The 19,313-nt window shown below is 34.5% G+C and overlaps 1 protein-coding gene across 1 annotated transcript in view; it reads right to left on the bottom strand.

Annotated features, from left to right (window-relative positions):
* Nucleotides 1-7,489: 7,489 nt before the first annotated feature.
* Nucleotides 7,490-19,313, bottom strand: part of LOC144972315 (protein FAM149B1-like) — a gene marked incomplete in the record, with an annotated part of 145,774 nt that continues 133,950 nt past the window's right edge. Inside the window, 2 exon segments of the mRNA XM_078913408.1 lie at nt 7,490-14,720; nt 17,237-17,275. Coding sequence (XP_078769534.1) covers nt 14,653-14,720; nt 17,237-17,275 — 107 coding nt within the window.

Below are 19,313 nucleotides of genomic sequence, written 5' to 3'. Positions count from 1 at the left end.
TGATTGATAGCAGACACTTGTGCAAAGTTGATAATGAAATCTACCACTGCCTTAATATCATGGAAGGAATGTTTTGGTGCGAGTTTAAGATTTTTATGTTGCCTTGCATCTATTCCTAGATTTCTATATGGCTTTGACAATACAATTTATCCTGACTAATACTATGTATTCGTTTAAAAAGCTCCCTACACACTAACTCCCCATGAAAATCAAAATCTGTTTTAACTTACTGCCTATCACTAACCACCTTGGAATGTTTTTAGTTGTAGACGATAAATGAATACTGCACTCCAACTTGGACAAGATTGCAATGTCCTGTTCACTCCGATCCAGGAAAAAGTGAGCCAACCGTGCCTCCTCTAAAACTTTTCTGTCAAATTTGGTGAAACCCGGTTGACCTTTATTGCCTTTGCAGTGACACAGACCCACAAGAGGCACTTTTGCTGTCTGTGGAGTGTGGAGCAACATCCACAGATGGGTCCATGATATCCTCTGTGAATCGTGAATGCTGCTCCAAACACATCATCGTCCGGCAGGTGGTTGAACACTGGTGGGACATTCTCAGTCACCATCGGGTTCAGGTATGTGGTCTGCTCTTTCATTTGGACCAGTGACTGACCACTAGCATATTCCTTCTGGTAGGCACACCAGGTGTCTGGACTGGTAGGACAATCCTCGTCCTGAAGGTTATCTGGGGCAGACGCTGAATGTTTGAAAGAGGCCCAAATTGCTCTTGACATTTCCTCAACACTCCAAGCTTTACAAACCTGGTTGGTTCTAAAAGATTGAGTGTGCACAGTTAGGGCATATGAGGTCACAACACTGTGCAAATGGGGACTTGAAGTATCTGCTCCAGTGAGTCGGTCCGCTGACAATTATAAAACTATCTGCAGGAATGCGACCTTTTGCAGAAATTGAAATTGTAAATAAACATTTTAAAAGAACAAACATTTAACTAGTATGATTTAAAAAATGTTTTGTTTTTTTACAAAAGATTTAACACAATATAACAGCTCTGGCCGAAACAAATTGACCAAAGCCAGAAATGGGCCCTGAAATGACCCACCTGGTAACAAACAAAAAAGAATTCAGTGAAAGACAATGGACAACTAACAAACAAAAGAACAAAATAGTAATAATAGTAAAACAAACAAACAATACTTTTTTGGCAATAATTTCAAAATAGTATGATGTCATTGCATCCTTTTTTATTTCCAAAATGTTTACTAAAATCGACGACACATTTTAAAGATCAATGGATTTGTCAGAGTACGGCAATGTGGTTCTGGTTTTAACTTTAACTTTTTTAAAACTTTTAACCACTAACGGTTTAGCGACAGTTACAGTTGTGTATCATATTGTATCTTATCATTTTACATCTAATAATAGGCTTTAAAATTCTTTACATTCTCTGTGTAACTTTCATGTACAGATACAATTTTACAAAGTTAAATAATTGAATATCTAACACACAACCAGTGTCATAGTCAGGTTTCCAAAGTATCATTTCCCCTATCAACTCAGGCTTCATACATCCCATCGCAGTTGCTGCTCTCTTGGTGAAAACAAAAATGGGACGATATGAGTTCTAGAATTTTGATGAATTGTGACTTTTTGTTTTAAAAATAAACTCCATCAATAAAGATTGACCTTATAGAAACTAAACAAATAGAGAGAGAGAGAGAGAGAGAGAGAGAGAGAGAGAGAGAGAGAGAGAGAGAGAGAGAGAGAGAGAGAGAGAGAGAGGAGAGGTGAGTGTGAAAGAGTATGTATGTGTGTGTATTTGTGTGTGTGAGAGAGAGAGAGAGAGAGAGAGAGAGAGAGAGAGAGAGAGAGAGAGAGAGAGAGAGAGAGAGAGAGAGAGAGAGAGAGTATAATTACATATATCAACCATAACACGCAAATATATTTATGTTGATGCAACCAGTTGTTATAACTGATTTCTTTATTACTACCAGACCACAACCACCACTACTTTTTGTCATCATCATCATCATCATCATCATCATCATCATATTCAAGTATTGAGTTTACCACAATTTTATTTAATGAAGTCCAATTTACATGAAAATATTTGTGAAATGAATTGACAGAATAAATGCCAAGAATAATGTTCACCATATCATTGTCAATATAAATAATATAAAAAATTATGACGATTCATTATTGTTTTTATTATAATTATAATTATTATTATAATTATGAAGATTTTTATTGTTAAATGTTCTCATTATTATTATTATTAATTATTATTATTATTATTATTATTATTATTATTATTATTATTATTATTATTATTATTATTATTATTACCACCATCACAAAGGCTGTGCAACTTAATAATATTGTCTTTAATGTAAAAAGTAAAGAAATCGAAACAGCACAAGAACCAGATCACAATATTGTGCTGAATGAATAGATCTAGTCATTCAATGTTTTAAAAACAAATTATTTTTACCTTTAAAAAAATAAAATATTTAAAGATATTTTTTTCCTTTTAAAAAATAATATCTGATAAATTTTACTCGCATCCTTCAGTTTCATGAAGTATTATTTATGAAAAAAAAAGTATTAAATTTTTTTATTTTTTTTGTGTGGATTTGGTATAAAATTCACATAACTGTTTCATTGTTATTGAATGACCATGCTGTACTGCTGTCTTTTGATAAAAGGATTTTAGCCCCATCGGGTTAGTTTTGAGCTCTGGTCGGAAATGTGTTCAACATTTTAAGGATTTGTTTTATGTTTCAATTTCAAAATGTATTTCTGATAGTGTTATATATTACACATTACTGCATGACCCAGATAGTATTGTGTGCTGGACTGGGTGGGGATCCTGACCTCCCATAGTGGGCAGGGAGGTACATGCTGTGTCTTCTATCCCCCCATGCCCATTTTCCAATTGTTTCCTGTCATTGTCTTGGTATGAGATTACTTAGTTTTGTCATGATCCTTGCCGGAGTTGCTGGGCTGGGAGGGAAACAGTCGAATATATAGTTATTCTTTTGGGAGATGATATTTTTTTCCTTGTAAATCATCTCTCTGTTATGCATTGTATTATGTTTAGTTTGTATATTATATGATTGGTAAACATTTGAGTGTATTCCTCTTAGTTGGTTCATGTGCTTGTGTCTGGATACGACTTTTAGGTGATCTCAAACTAAGTACTTTGACTGTGTGCTCTTGGAATCTACATCTGTTCCCTATTTGAACCTATTCCCCTTTGTCTTGCCTTTTCTTTTGTGCTTTAACTGTAATTCTAGAACTATTTACTATCCCGCTTTCTTCCTTTTTACTGGCGCTGATATGACCTTAATGTGTTGCAAGTGCCGTAAAACCCTTAAAAACATAAAACAAACAATATTGTGTGCTGGGAAACGGGGATTCCCCATACTATGAATAGCTCTTTTTTTGTTTACATTTGCACTTACGTCGTTTTACCTAATGATGGCAGGATAGGTAACGTTTGATAACAAGTTTGTTTGGTTTGTCTCAATGTAACCTTGGACAAACCTGCCACTTGTGTATATAGAATACACTAAAGTCAATCAGATAAAATTTATATGAATCAGTGCTAGACAAAGCAGATACAAAAATAGGAGAGAAAAAAATCAGCTAGTCCCGAGTGTAGATCGAACCTAAGATCCTCACATTCTTGCTGAATAACACTGTGATATTGAATGTAATCTTCAATTTAATGACGAAAACAGATAATGTGGATGTTTCGGCTTTCCCCTTTATCAACAAAATAAGATGAACGAAACAGTACAGATAATGAGATAACATTCAATTTCACATTGTTGTTTACTTCTTCAAGCTTAGAGCAGCAATAACATTTACGTTACATTCTCGCTGTACTGTATTTTTCTTTCTACTTTGTCTGATTCAGATTATTTTTTTTAATAGTGCGGGGAATGAATTGTTAGTCAAGTTAAGATTTTTTTTTTCTAGATTCTGATTTTTAGAGTATTTTCTGGAAATATTTTTTTTTTTTAATGTATTTTTGCTCATTGACAGGTGTGTGATCGTGTTGAACAAAACTACATCATCACCTTATACATTTTCAAGTGATATTTTGAATAAATATGACATAAATATATCAAATTTCATATACATTTTTTGGGTTTTTTTTCTTTCTTGTAGTAGATCTTCTTTTATTGACAGTTTGAATGAACTGAAAATGTAAACGTGACATCCGATTTCACCAGTTGGTATATTGTGGAGGGAAACTGTCATGGGCGGTGGTGAGTTCAGGTACATTCTGGTCTTTGGTCCGGGGGGGGGGGGGGGGGGGGGGGGGGGGGGGGGGGGGGATAGTTTTTTTTAATTTTATTTTTTTTAAACAAAAAGCATTTCAGCATAAAAATGTTTGCATTTTCAATGTCAATGTAAAACTGAAAATATTGCAAGTTTTTTTGTTTAAAAAAATTATTTTCAATGGTTGCCTTTTTAACCTTTATTTCTGATGTCATTGTGGTATTGGCCACTGTTGTCTTTCAATATTATAAAATTAGGGATGGGTTTTTTTTCACTTCTGAATCATTTCTGTGTTACATCAAATATAATATGCGAATAAATTAAATCATGGACATTTTGTTATAGACAATAGAGCATGTTTATAATGAATGCACTTGAACAAATTGATGGAGAAAAGGACAGTGTATCCTGGCATATTTCTCCATATCTATTTTATAAATTAGGGGTCAACATTTTGTACCATACAGCTCATGTTAAAATTTTGACAACGAGCACAGAATTACTGGCAAATCTAGAAATCACAGAACTATTTTTTCCAGGTTGATATTGGGTGAATGTGGCTATCCCAGATTTTGTCCCTTAGTTGTAGTGTATACTTTTAAGAGGACAGCACACTTGTGTAAACTCATTTTTTTTAGGGCTCGATGATTGCTATGAATGAACAAAACTCACAAAATCACACAAATCATTAAAAAAACAAAAACACGCCTTAATTCTCATACCAGTCCCGTGTGGAGAGGTCATTGTAATTTATCTTTGTCCACAAACTAAAGGACTGAATTTGGAAGAGAATGCATTCACTCAATATGAGTAACTTTCAAACCATTAAAAAAAATGAATGGAATTCTGTCACCCGTTGCCTCAAATAATTCTTGATAAAATCTGCTAGGGCATAATGATGCGTCAATTGATGATTGGAATCTGCATCTGGCCACCCTGGTGCTAAATTCATTTCCAGGAGTCTACAGACTTCATTACTGGACCAATTTTGATTGTTTATGGCTCAAAAGATTCGTCTCGATCTATGTTAGTTTCCACAATACAGTAGTACAATAATCAAAATCAACGAGTGCCTGTTTGTAATAAATAGCCTTTATTTATATTTCGGGTTCTTCACGAGTTGATAGAAATGATTGTAATAATTTTCTGCCTCTGGCTGTCCTTTATACCCGTGTTTTAATTTAAGAGTGTTAATGATATGAATTGAATGTATTTTCATGTTGTGGTTGGGTGGGAAGATCCAGTGGGTGGGTGGGTGATGTGTCTGTGTTGGTTTTTGGATCAGATTAGATAAAGATATACAGAGTATTATTTCTATTTATCTTATTTTCAAGTCTTATTGTTGTGATGTAAATACTCTCGAATGAACCCAAAATATTTTCCATTACAACAATGTTGTTGATAATTCATACTGATAATACATGGCATTTATAGAATGTTTCATCTCATTAAAAACAGTCGCTTTACAAAATCTAAACCAAATCAATGATAGACACAAAGGGAACAAGATTTAACAGTTCGTCTTCATCTTCCTATTCGTTTTTAAAGATTCCACAGATGTACCATCGTATTTTTAGTTCATTGGAGCTGTCAGACTATTCACTATTCCACTGTCTCAATGTTAATGGTATGAGTGAGTACAATTGGGGAACCGTAGACTTAGATGGCTTCCTCCTATTTGTTGAATATCACCGAAGGGCTTTATTTCACTTAATTGGGGGGTTACTTGCTGTGTCCTCTATCCCCTTACATCTGTTTTCCGAGTTGCTTTCTGTTTGTCTTTGTCTTGGAATGGGATTTGCTCGGTTTTCTCATGGCCCTTAGCGGAGAGGGAAACAGTCAAATATTATTTGTTTTGGAAGATGATTTTTTCCCCCTTGTAAATCATCTCTCTGATATGTATTGTTAGTTTTATTTTGATTTTTGGATATATTCTGTAAACATTGAAGTGTATTCATCTTTGTGGGATCCTGTGCTGGTGTCTAGATGAGACTGTTAGGTGATCTCACTGATAGTGATAGTATGGTCTTGGAAACTACATCTGTTCCCTATTTAAATTAGTCCCCTTTAACTTTCTTTTTCTTAGGTTACTTTACTTGTAATCCTGAAATTTATTGACTATCCGATATTTTCTCTCTTTACTGGCGCTGAAATGACCTAAACGCATCGCAAGCCCTGTAAAACCCTTACTCCATAAAATAAACACGTTTTATCTTTAGTCACATGGGCCATCAATGAATTGCAATAATCAAGCTTCGATAGGAATTCAATGACGAACAATTTGCTAATTATTTTTATGTTCATGCATTTGATGATATGATGATTAGAATGTATGTTCATGGGTTGATGATTGACCCGTTATTGTTCATCATGTCTTTAATACATTTATATTGATAATCAAGTCATTTATATTATTGATGTAAAAACGTTACATTAATTAATTATTGCAAATTATTTTATTGATGTCACACCATAAAAATGTTAAGATGTATAAAAATAAATAAAAGCTCATAATGGAGAACTGGCGTATTATTTTTATTGTTCTTTGTTTTAATTTTATTCTTTATAATAGAAGTAATAGTAATAAGTAGTAGTAGTAGAGACAAAACCAAACAATCGCATTCCAGGACAAATGCAGAAAGCAACTCGGAAAACAGATAATATAAATATAAGGGGATGGAAGACACGGCAAGTGACCTTGACCTCCTGCCCACCAGGAGAGGTCAAAAGACCCCAGCCAGTTAATTATCTTTTCCATTGCTTGAATACGATTCAGTAGTCTGATGTCACGCGCCTGGCAACGACGGCGGCCATCTTGGTTCTAAACAAAGAAAATCATTACTTTTTATTCTTCATGCTAACTAGAACTTTTCGTTCCCTTCTCGTATGCCTTGTGATCAGAATGTGTAAAAGTCAAAACATGATCAAATTTATGGGGTTTTTTTCCTCTGGAAACGCTTTTATGCTCGCCGGATAAATATTTCATACGGGCGTCCGCCATTGTTCCGATAGTTTAGAGCCAGTGTTACTAAGTTACCATGCGTCATTAGGAAGGAAGTGACGTTACGACTACTGAATCCTATTACAACAGGGTTTTACTGGATGTGCTGTGTATTGTGCCTCCGTGCATCTTACTCTTACTAATAAATACAAGTCAACTCCGTTGTATTAAAATAAGTTTTATTTTTGTCCATGGGGCTAAGTTTTAATTTGGGGCTGATGGGGGGGGGGGGGCAGACTGGATGGAATAAACCATGACACGTTTATATACATCATATCATTACAAGTAACTAAAAAAATAATTATAATAATAATAATGAAAATAATAATAATAATTAAACAACAACAATAATATTGGACAATTTAAAATCGATATTTCATACGATACAAAAATAATGATGTACATTAGAACATGAGAGATTAAAAAACCTAACAAAGGAACCCGCCTCCCCGAAAAAAAATCCGCAAAACACCCAAAACAAAAAAAACAAATCAAAACAACTGTTGTCTGCCCATTGATTGGTAATGATGATAATAATATACAACATAAACATGGTTATGTACACATACGTCATATATTATGACATAATATATAATATTATTTATTTGATGTCAACAAAGAACAAAACAATTTTACTGTACAGTTTGTTTGCTACAGAATCAGACGCCGTCAAGAACATTTGATCTCATCTGAAATATTGTATTTGATGCGGTGACAAACAAAATTTAAAACAAAGAAAAAAATAATCATCCCTCCCCACAAAAAAAAAAAAAAAAAATTAAAAAATTAAAAATTAACATAAGTTGAGAATCCAACCTGACACCTTCAGTTGTTTTTTTTTTTTTTGGTTCTCCAGCACGGTAAACAGGGCTCAGGTTCAATCTCCAGCTACGGAAAGCTGTTTTTAATGAGAAGATTTTCAACAATAATATAAAATAATATCATTATTATTATTATTATTATTATTATTATTATTATTATTATTATTATTATTATTATTATTATTATTATTATTAAATAAAAAATCAACATCAGGAAGACAGTTTTAGTCAATTCAACAATCAGGACGAACTCTGAACAAACAGCCTCATATTTAAGGTTTTGGCCAGCAAACTCATCCTTCAAATATCGATAGATCGAAATGATCCTCACCTTGCCAAAAAAAAACCTCTCAAACCTGGGACTTGACGAAGCTTTCATTGAAGTCCCAGGTTTGAGAGTTTTTTTTGTGCCAAGATGAGGGGTCATTTTAACTGGATAGTTGAAGGACGAGTTTTCTGATCAAAAATTTAAATACAAGTTGTTTTTTTGGGGTTTTTTTCCAGAGTGCCACATAATAGGTTACCTCCCCTCTCACAACAGTACTATTACTATGTCAGAATCAACATTACACTGAATATGGAAATTCAAGTCCAAATCGGTTGAAATGTAAAATGGTAGTTTTTCATAGTTCACGGAATGACATCCACTTTTAAAATGTTTATTTTTTTACCTTAATAAAGCATTGAAATCTCATTCAAAAGTTGTTATTTTTTTGTTTTTAAGGGTTTTACGGCGCTTGCAACACAAAAGGTTATATCAGCACCAGTAAAAAGGAAGAAAATGGGATAGTAAAAAGTTCTAGAATTACAATTAAAGCATCCAAGAAATAGTAAGACAAAGGGGAACTGGGAAAAAATAGGGATCAGATGTAGATTCCAAGAGCATACCATCAATGTACTTAGTTTGAGATCACCAATAAGTCTATCCGGATACAAGCACGGCCCCCACTAAGAGGAATACACTCAAATGCTTACATTATAAATTATAACAAATATAATAATACATAACAGAGAGATGATTTACAAGGAAAAAAAGATCATCTCCCAAAACAATAACTGCATTTGACTGTTTCCCTCCCAGCCATAACTCTGACCAGGGCCAGAACAAAACCAAGCAATCTCATTCCAAGACAAAGACAGAATGCAAGTTGGAAAACAGATATAGGGGGATAGAAGACACAATAAATACCTCCCTGCCCACTATGGGAGGTAGGAACCCCACACAGCCTCCCAGACCTACCACTCGTACAGATTTCATCCGTACTATATATACCCAGACATTAAAAAAATAATAATAAAAAATGGCCAAATTCAGATCATTTTTTTCTGTGTTAGATTCCGGTGGGAACACATTAATTTTGGCCTTGTCCTGTTGCCCCAAAGTGATAAATACCCCTCGATTACCAGACAACTGGGAATAACCATGATGATTATGATAATAATAATTTCTAAAAAATAATAATTAAAAAAAAATAATAATAAATAATAATAATAATAATAATAATAATAATAATAATGATGACGATGACAGTGATGATGATAATAATGATTATAAACATCATAATATTGTAGCCATGAGAAAGCAATATTTTCATATCATTGGTGGCTGTTTGTTGTAGTTACAGAAAAAACAAAACAAACCCAAAACAGCGGGTAGACTATGTACAATGAAATGACAATGAAATCAAAAACGAAAAAACAAAACAAGAGAGAATTAATTCTATTCTCAGCATTGTATGGAGAAAACGTGTACGTATTGGCAGGTCTGATAACCTAACTTGTTATGGGCTCATTGTCGTCATGTTACATGTTTGGTTCAAACTTTTTTGTTTTGTTTTTGTTTTTTGTTTTTTGTTTTTGATGGTTTTACGGCGTTTACAACACATTTCGGTTATATCAGCGCCAGTAAAAAGGAAGAAAATGGGATAGTAAAACGTTCTAGAATTACAATTGAGCAAGGAAAAGCCATTACCACATTATCTCATTCGTCTATAGTGTTTCATTCATCCTGTTTTGTTGATAAAGGGGAAACCTGAAACATCAATTTTATCTGTTTTAGTATATTAAATTGAAGTTTACATTCAATTTCACATTGTTATTTAGTCCTACCCACTATGGGAGGTCAGGAACCCCACCCACTTTGAGAGGTCAGGAATCCTACCCACTTAGGGAGGTCACGAACCCCACCCACTATGAGAGGTCAGGAATCCTACCCACTATGGGAGGTCAGGAACCCCAGACCACCCAGTAACCACAGTGGAAATACGACTCTCCAACCAATGCATAGCACTGTCCATTACACCAATGTTATTTCGATCCGCTTCGAATTTTTAAGTATCTTTAGGAATGTAAACTCCTGCAGAAATTGTAAATAGACATTTTTAAATAACAAATATTTAACTATGTGTAATAATGAAGAATGGAATGAAGCAAGGAAAGGCATTGTTTTCTGGTTGTTGTTGGTGGTGTTGTCATTTTGTGGTTGTTATTGTTGTTGTTGTTGTTGTAGTTTCTCTTTTTTTTTTCTTATTGGTTGTTGTTGTTTTTGTTGTGTTGTTATAAGGTTTGTTGAGGAAATCACAAACTTCACCGGGTAGAAAAATGAAATCTCAACTATAAATTCGTGAATCTGCCAAACACATTATCAACAGAAAATCTCTCCTCTCTCTCTCTCTCTCTTACTTTATATCATATCTCTCTCTCTCTCTCTCTCTCTATTTTATCTATATCCACTCTCTCTGTCTCTTGTGCGCGCACGCTACCTTATTTCATCTATATCATATCTACATATATGAATCAATATATTAAAAATCAACATGTTATAACCGTATCTTTCTTCTTCGTCTAACACATTCAACATCAAGGCAGACAATCAATGTTATGTATTTACAGAAAACATAAGAAATTATTTTTAAAAAGATTAACGAAAGAGTTTGACTTCATCTGCTGACTCGGTCAGACTAAATCAGACCTGCCAACCTGGAATTGGAAAAATTCGTAATTTTCAGGTATATTTAACACTAAAATTAATTTTTAAAATGACCAAATGTATATTAAAATAATGCCTTTCACTCCTTTATATATACTATTTCTTGTTTTTAAAAAGGTTTTATGCGCTTGCATAAATATATCATCTCCCAAAACACTAACTATGCATTTGACTGTTTCCCTCCCAGCCAAGGAGTCCAGGACAAAACCAAGTAATTTCATTCCAAGACAAAGACAGAAAGAAAATGGAAAACAGATATAAGGGGATAGAAGACACAGTAAGTGACACCCTGCCCACTATGAGAGGCCAGAAATCCCATCAATTTAATTTATATACTAGCTCAGGCAACCAAACTTTGTTTTCAATAATTGAGTTCAAGATATTGATATAACTGTCAGTTTGGAACCAAAATCTCGTATTTTTACGAAATGTTTGTAGTGGTTGACAGGTCTGGACTAATTCTTACAATTAATTTAGATCTGATATTTAAAAAAATAAAAAAGAAGTGTATGAAACGGTAATGACGGTAATAGGGAGGTCTGAGGTTCGATCCCCAGTTGAGGAAGACGTTTTTATTTTTTTGGGATAGTTTTTATTCTTTCTTGCATTGTCTGGCACTGTTTCGTACACACTTGTTCAGATCTATATTTGACACCAGTGCCTGCTCCCTACATTGTCATTTTGATACATTAAAATTGATTGTTGTATATGATATGATGCAAGGTCGAAAGGACTTCCAAAGTTTTGGAAAACATTTTTTTGAGGCCATTCATTTCTACTATAAAAACTCAGTGACCTGTTTTATTTCATTGTTTTAAAGAGGTCTCTCACTTGCATTACACATGGGCTATCGAGGAGCCAGGAAAAGTAATTCTATACATATCTAGGGCATCTGACTCTATCGTGCAAAGTGTCATGCATGGTAACATTGTTTTTTTATTATCCTATAGATAGTATGCGCTTGACTAAGAAGCTCATAACATTGCCATCCGGAAGTATAACGGACCAACACACAAAACTGTGTGTATCCATGAATGTTTATAGTCGGGTTAAAACAGGTCAGTGAACATTACTCATAAACGCGGATGGCAAAAAGCAATAAGAAAGACCTGAGTGACGTCATCTTCGAACTATCTATACTAAAACCCAACCTCTCCCCTACCCTTGTGAATCTTAGAGACAAAAAAACCCCCACAACCCGTGATATTTGGCGGGAAAAGTCACGTGATCTGAAGACACATGACTGCAGCAGCTGCTCTGTTTTTTTGTTTTTTTTACATTTTGTTTTTCTCCAAATACATCCCTGGCACTTACACAATGTGAGGCAGATGCAGATATATGTGGATGTTTCATATGTTTAAAAACCCCAACAAAATTGACATTGGTAACCAATCAACACAAGTCAAAGTGAATGCTAAGCTGCTACAAGCTGCGGACTGTAAAAAGTCGTGAACAAAAAAATGAATATAACAAACAGCTTCATAGAGAACCAAATACCAAAACGGAACGTTTCAGACTCAAAACCCATCTTCAGTCAATTACAAAAAAACCCCAATAAAAACATTAAATACATTATTTAAAAACCAGATAGACATCCGATTTCTCAATCCGTCGCCTATCTGGTTTTTAAGTCATGTATTTATGTTTCTACAGTTTTTTTTGGTTATAGGGCAAAGAAGGGTTTTGAGTCCGAAACGTTCCATGCTTGGCATTTTGTTCTCTTTTGAACCTGTTATATTAATTTTTGTATATATATAAATATTACTTTAAACAATCAACAATACAGAAAGGCGAATAGTCAAAATTTCCAATAAATTACGATCATAAAACAATACAACATAATTTTGTCTTTTGAGGTAGATTGTTCTTATAGTTTGAAAAATACAAAAGGTAACACTGAGTAAAAGTAATAAATCATAATAATATGTAAATCAAGTGGAGGTGGATGGGTGCGGGTCGGTCTGATGACTGGGATTGTAAACATACAAAGGAAAACGATCTGAACAAGTATGTATGAAACGGTGCCAGGCAAAGCAAGAAAGAAAAATACAAGAAAAATAAACATCCCAAAAAATCAGTTGACCTCAACTGAGGATCGGACCTCAGACCTTCTGATTACCTGCGGTTCAATCCCCAGTTGAGGTCGACTGGTTTTTTGGGATGGTTTTTTTTCTTGTATTTTTCTTTCTTGCTTTGTCTGGCACCTTTCATACACACATTTCCAGATCTTTATCTTACACCAGTGCCTGCTCCTTCAATTCTTAATTTGTTATTTAACTAAGGAAAAGGTGAGAATGGAAAGGAAAGAATACAAACAATGCATATCTCATCACCCATTCTCCCTCCCTCTCTCTATATTATATGTGTTTTGTTTGCCGCCTGAAAAAAAGACCAACTGCCAAAACGTTGTTTAATTTGCATTATCCCCATTCATTAGAGTCACATTCACTCATTATATTTTTCTCTCCCACCTTATCGGCTCCTTGAAGCACCTCTCTAACTTTGATGAAAACAGAGCTGCCTACAACCACTAAAATTTCATAGAATTACGAAAATTTGGCTCCAATCTCAGAACTTCATGAGCATCTCTAAGACGTTAAAACTATTTGAAAATGAAAGTTGATGCCAGAGTGCATACATTTAAAGATTTGAAGTGTTTTATTTCATCGTTGTGGCCGTTAATTGATGATCTATAAAGTTACTCAAGCGACTTCTATTTCCTATTTCCTAAAACTACGAATTTTATAATTTTAAAGTTGGCAGGTCTGTGAAAAAAAAAAAGGTACTCTGTTGAAGTAGGATAGCCTTTATATCTCATGACAACATCCATATATATATATATGTGACTCATCTTCTTAATAAGTTTTATGTCACTGTAAAAAAATGGAAGGACTTTCATTGAAAACAGTTGGAATCACAAAAATCAAGACTTCAAATACGACTCAAGACTGGAATTATATCGGGGTGATTTAGATGAGTGAAAATCTAATTTAATGCCCAAAATAGACCAGCTTTAAAAGAAAACCAACAAAATACCAAACCAGGTCCGTTTTGGAGTCAAAGCCCTTCTTCAGCCAGAAAAGTCTGCTGTCTGTCTGGATTTTAAGTGATATATAAATAAATGTTTTCATTATTTTTGTAACTGTCTGAAGAAGTGTTTTGATCCCGAAACATTTTTTTGTTTGTTTGGCATTTTGTTCGTTTTCTGAATTATTATAATATATTCATTTGTATTCAATTTTCAGTAGCTGGATCGGTGACTCTCTATGTAATACCAGACTGTACTAGTGGGTCACACATTATAATTCTCACAAAGACCATCTTGCATACAGTTCCTTCCTTCTTTCTGTCCATACGTTTGGTATCCTGTCTATTGTAATCACATGTACGATGCCATCACTACAAGGATGAATATCATCATCGCCGTCATCTACAAGTGAAATGAGGATGAAGACGTAACGTGACGCGTTTTTTGTAGGTTTATTTTTGAAAAAAAAAAAAAGGGTGAATGCAGGTAAGGTAGCTTGCGGGTCATATCATCATCATAATCATGCTGCCGCCGTCCCTAAGGGCATCCCGTCCCATCACCTTATGGATGTTTTCCCACGTCGATAGTGATTGTGGTGATGGCTGACTTGAGCTGGAGGTGGATCTGGTTGGAAAAACAAAAACAAGGATAATAATAACAAATAATAATAATAAAATAATAATAATAATAATAATAATATAATAATAATAATATAATAATAATAATAATGATAATAATAATAATAATAATAATAATATAATAAATAATAATAATAATAATAATAATAATAATAAATAATAATAATAATAATAATAATAATATAATAATAATAATAATAATAATAATAATATAATAATAATAATAATAAATAATAATAATAATAATATAATAATAATAATAATAATAATAAATAATAATAATAATAATATATAATAATAATAATATACTACTACTACTACTACTACTACTACTACTACTACTACTACTACTACTAATAATAATAATAATAATAATAATAATAATAATAATAATTAATAATAATAAATGGCATTTGTATAGTGCCTATTCCGATTTCATCAGGCTTTAGGCACTAGGATAGAAATAGGAAGAGAATGAATAATTATGGGTCGTCAATAAAGACATTCATTTGAACTCAAAATTTATAAGTTTTGCTGAAAATAAATGTTGCTGCTTCAAGAGGTTGCATAGTGGCTTAAAAACATTTAAATGTTTCAAATAATTTGCTTCTTAATGTTATGTATACATGCTCATATTATGTGATAACAAACACTCACAGACACGCACACACACACACACACACACAGACATACACAAACAGTCCAAAATTTACATTACTAATTAGACAAAACTGTGCTGATTGAAAGCTGTGGGATAAATGTCAAAATTAATGAAAAAAAAAAAACAAAAAAAAAAAAAAACAAAACAAAAACAAACAAAAACAAGGTCATAAATATATTTATTATAAAAAAGCGTATTGGCGATTAAAACAACGACAGACCATTTAAAATTTCCGATGAGTCTATCTAAGAAAGTTCTTTTACAATAAACTTTCACAACGGAATATCCAATATTGTATAACATTCAAAAGAAATAATATAGAAAAAGAAGCAATATTAAGTATTAACCCTTGAACAGCGGCACTAACTTTCCTTCCAAAACATCATTCTGGGGATTTGTCCACATAACCCACATTTTTTTCGATAATTCATTTTTCTTGATAAAATAAATAAAATTCCCTTAATTCATCCCCTTGGGGAAATTTGTCTTCAGGGTCTATTCCGAGGGAAGACTGGAATATACCCAGGCGGCAGCTACATTTCAGCGCTGCCTATTGAACAGGTGCAAGGTGATTTGCTCAAGGCCACACAGAGCAGCGGGTGTGGTTGAACTCGGAGCCTTTCGGGTAAGAAGCAGAGACAGAGACCCATTATAGCGCTGAGCCACATGCTGCGAAGTTACTGGAATGAATTTATCACTAGAAAGTCAATTCTGCTATAAAGGGATTAAAATAAAAATGTCATAATTAATTTTAGTGTCGGGTTATAATGTGTTGTAAATGGACTCAAGCAAACAATGGAATCTTGTCAGACTCGGGTGCTGACTTGATGTGTGCATAAAGACATTTTGTCAATGTGTGCATAAAGACATTTTGTCAATGTGTGCATAAAGACATTTTGTCAATGTGTGCATAAAGACATTTTGTCAATGTGTACATAAAAGACAAATTGTCAATATGTGCATAAAGACAATTTGTCAAATTGTTTATAAAGACAATTTGTCATTTATGCTTCAAATAAAGACAATATATATGTCAATGTGTGCATAAAGACATTTTGTCAATGTGTGCTGAAGGACAATTTGTCAATCGGGTGCTGGTCAAAAAGTTTGTGCTCTGTGCTTTTCTAACTGAGGAATTGGCAAAGATTAGGATATATTGTTATGAAAGTCTCTCTCTTTTCATTCTCTCTCCCTCTATCTTTGCCTAACTGTATTTCCACACACACACACACAACACACACACACACACAAAGATATAGACACAAAGATATTTACGTAAAATTATCCCTCCCTCTCTCTCTCTCTCTTTCTTACCTTATCTATCTATCTATCTATCTATCTCTCTTTCTAAATCTGACTGTACTTCAGACACACACACAAACACACACACACACACACAAGATATAGTCACACGGATATTTATGCAAAAATATCCCCCCCCCCCCACTCTCTCTCTCTCTCGCTCCCTTGCATCCTCTTTGTGCCCTCACTTTACAAAACTGTCTTTCTCTCCTTTGACAACAAACACACACTTACACACACACACACACACCACAACACATATATATATATATATAATATATACACACACAAAACAACAACCTCCCCCCCCCCCCTCCCCCCTTCCCCACACCCACAAACAGTCAAAATGATAAATAATTTATTAAAAAACAAAATAAAAACATGAAACAAGCCAACCAAATACAAGTTGAAGTGCATTGGCAATCATTGCTGTCAGAACGTCTAGTGTGGAAAACTTGAATTAATTTAAAAAAAATAAAAAATACAATGTTGATATTATTGACTGTTACACAACAAAGCATAGGTCAAAGGTTATATACCCGGGTCAAAGGCCATCGATCGAGGGCTGGGGGACAAGCCTGGAAAAAGTGTACACACAAAAATCAAATAACGAACCACGAAATCATTTCAATACACCACATACATGTAACACAAGTAGATTGGCTATGCTGACAACTGTCAATGATCCCATACCCACCCCTCACCCCCCCCCCCCCCCCCCCCCCCCCCCCCCAAATGCAGTAGTTCTTGGCTGAATCGATAAATATATATTTTTTCACGAGACTCGGATTTGAATAAATCAAATTAAAAAAAACTAAAAGACAAACACATAAAAACATAGAAACAAACAAAAAACTCATACCCCCCCCCCCTTTGCGCGATACTAACACCTCACCTCCTAATTCCCCCCCCCCCCCCCCCCAAACAAAATAAAAAGGGATGTTTCGAAGGGGGGGATGGGGAATAAATAAAAATTCCAATACAAAAGAGACATGTATTTGATCCAATGGGTAGAATGGATTTGTGATCCACTGTCTCTGACTGGTGTTGTGTCTTTTATAGAGAAGATTTATGTCTTATCCATTTATTCTTATTTTATTATTAAACAAATAAAATTCTGCATGCAATCGAGTTTTTTTTTCCGGACCCACTGTCCACCCAGCACTGATTGGGTAGCTGGGTATGTTAGATCTGGTGTAAAGTACTTTGCAATAGACTAGCATCCTATTTACAGGGTAGCAAGCAATTGCTACTTCCAGTTTAACGCTATAGGAAGGCTTTGCGATGAACACCCCAAGGAAAGAGGAAGCGAAAGCGAGGCTGCCCCAAGGAGGCCTGGAGATGTACCATAGAGAGGGACCTAAAGCAGGGAGGTCTGTCTGTCCCTCCAGATGACCCCAAGATATAATAGCTGCTGACAGGACCAAGTGGAGATTCCTTGCATTGTCTCAGTGTCTGCAAATGCTGTTTTTGTTTGTTTGTTTTTAAGGGTTTTACAGCACTTGCAACACATTTAGGTCATATCAGCGCCAGTAAAAATGAAGAAAATGGGATAGTAAAAAGTTCTAGAATTACAATTGAAGCACCCAAGAGAAAGTAAGACAAAGGGGACCTGGGAAAAAATAGGGATCAGATGTAGATTCCAAGAGCATACCACCAATGTACTTAGTTTGGGATCACCTACAAGTCTCATCCGGACACAAGCACAAAATCAAAAAAAGAGGAACACACTCAAATGCTTACATTATACATTCAAAATAACAAATATAATAATACATAACAGAGAGATGATTTACAAGGAAAAAAAATATAATCTCCCAAAACAATAACTATGCATTTGACTGTTTCCTCCAGCCAAGGCCAGGACAAAACTAAGTAATCACATTCCAAGACAAAGATAGAAAGCATGTTGGAAAACAGATATAAGGGGATAGAAGATACAGTATATACCCCCCTGCCCACTATGGGAGGTCAGGAACCCACCCAGTGTCTGCAAGTGCCAGCAGGCCAGGAGAGCATTGAGTGGGTGAGTGAGTTGAACGCTACAGAAACCTGGACAAACTCCTGACCCACGGGTCTTACGGCTCTGAAGGATTACTTTTAAATTTTTTAATAGAGGACAATTGTTATTGTTAAAGAAATACAAACCAATCAAAGCTCACATGTCAGATTGTTTTGATATAGAACCACATTTTTGGCACCTTATACAGCCTGAGATGAGAAGATACAGGCTGCATATACTTGGAGTAAGCGAAACCCACTGGATACAATCCGGACAGAAACACCTCAAGTCTGGTTAGAAGATTTTATATTCAGGGAGAGGGGACGGGATTCATACACAGGGAGTAGGGATTCAACTATAACAAAGAAAGTATTGGACTGGAACCCTCAGGGCAGAAGATCAAGGGGAAGGCCATGAGAAACATGGAGAAGAATTAAAGAAGCTGATATACAGAGAAGTGGTAAGACATGGAATGAGATAAAAAAGTTAGCTCACGATAGAGAAGGATGGAAATGTTTGTCTGTGGCCTATAGCCTGACCCAGGTGAAAAACAATGATGATGATGTACGCCTGATATAACACTACTTTGAGAAGATGGGTCCCATTATTAAGGG

This window comes from Berghia stephanieae, chromosome 5 (assembly GCF_034508935.2).
Source record: "Berghia stephanieae isolate SIO BIC M18660-M18661 chromosome 5, UCSD_Bste_1.3, whole genome shotgun sequence".
Lineage (NCBI taxonomy): Eukaryota > Metazoa > Mollusca > Gastropoda > Nudibranchia > Aeolidiidae > Berghia > Berghia stephanieae.
This window is presented reverse-complemented; position numbering and strand designations above follow the sequence as displayed.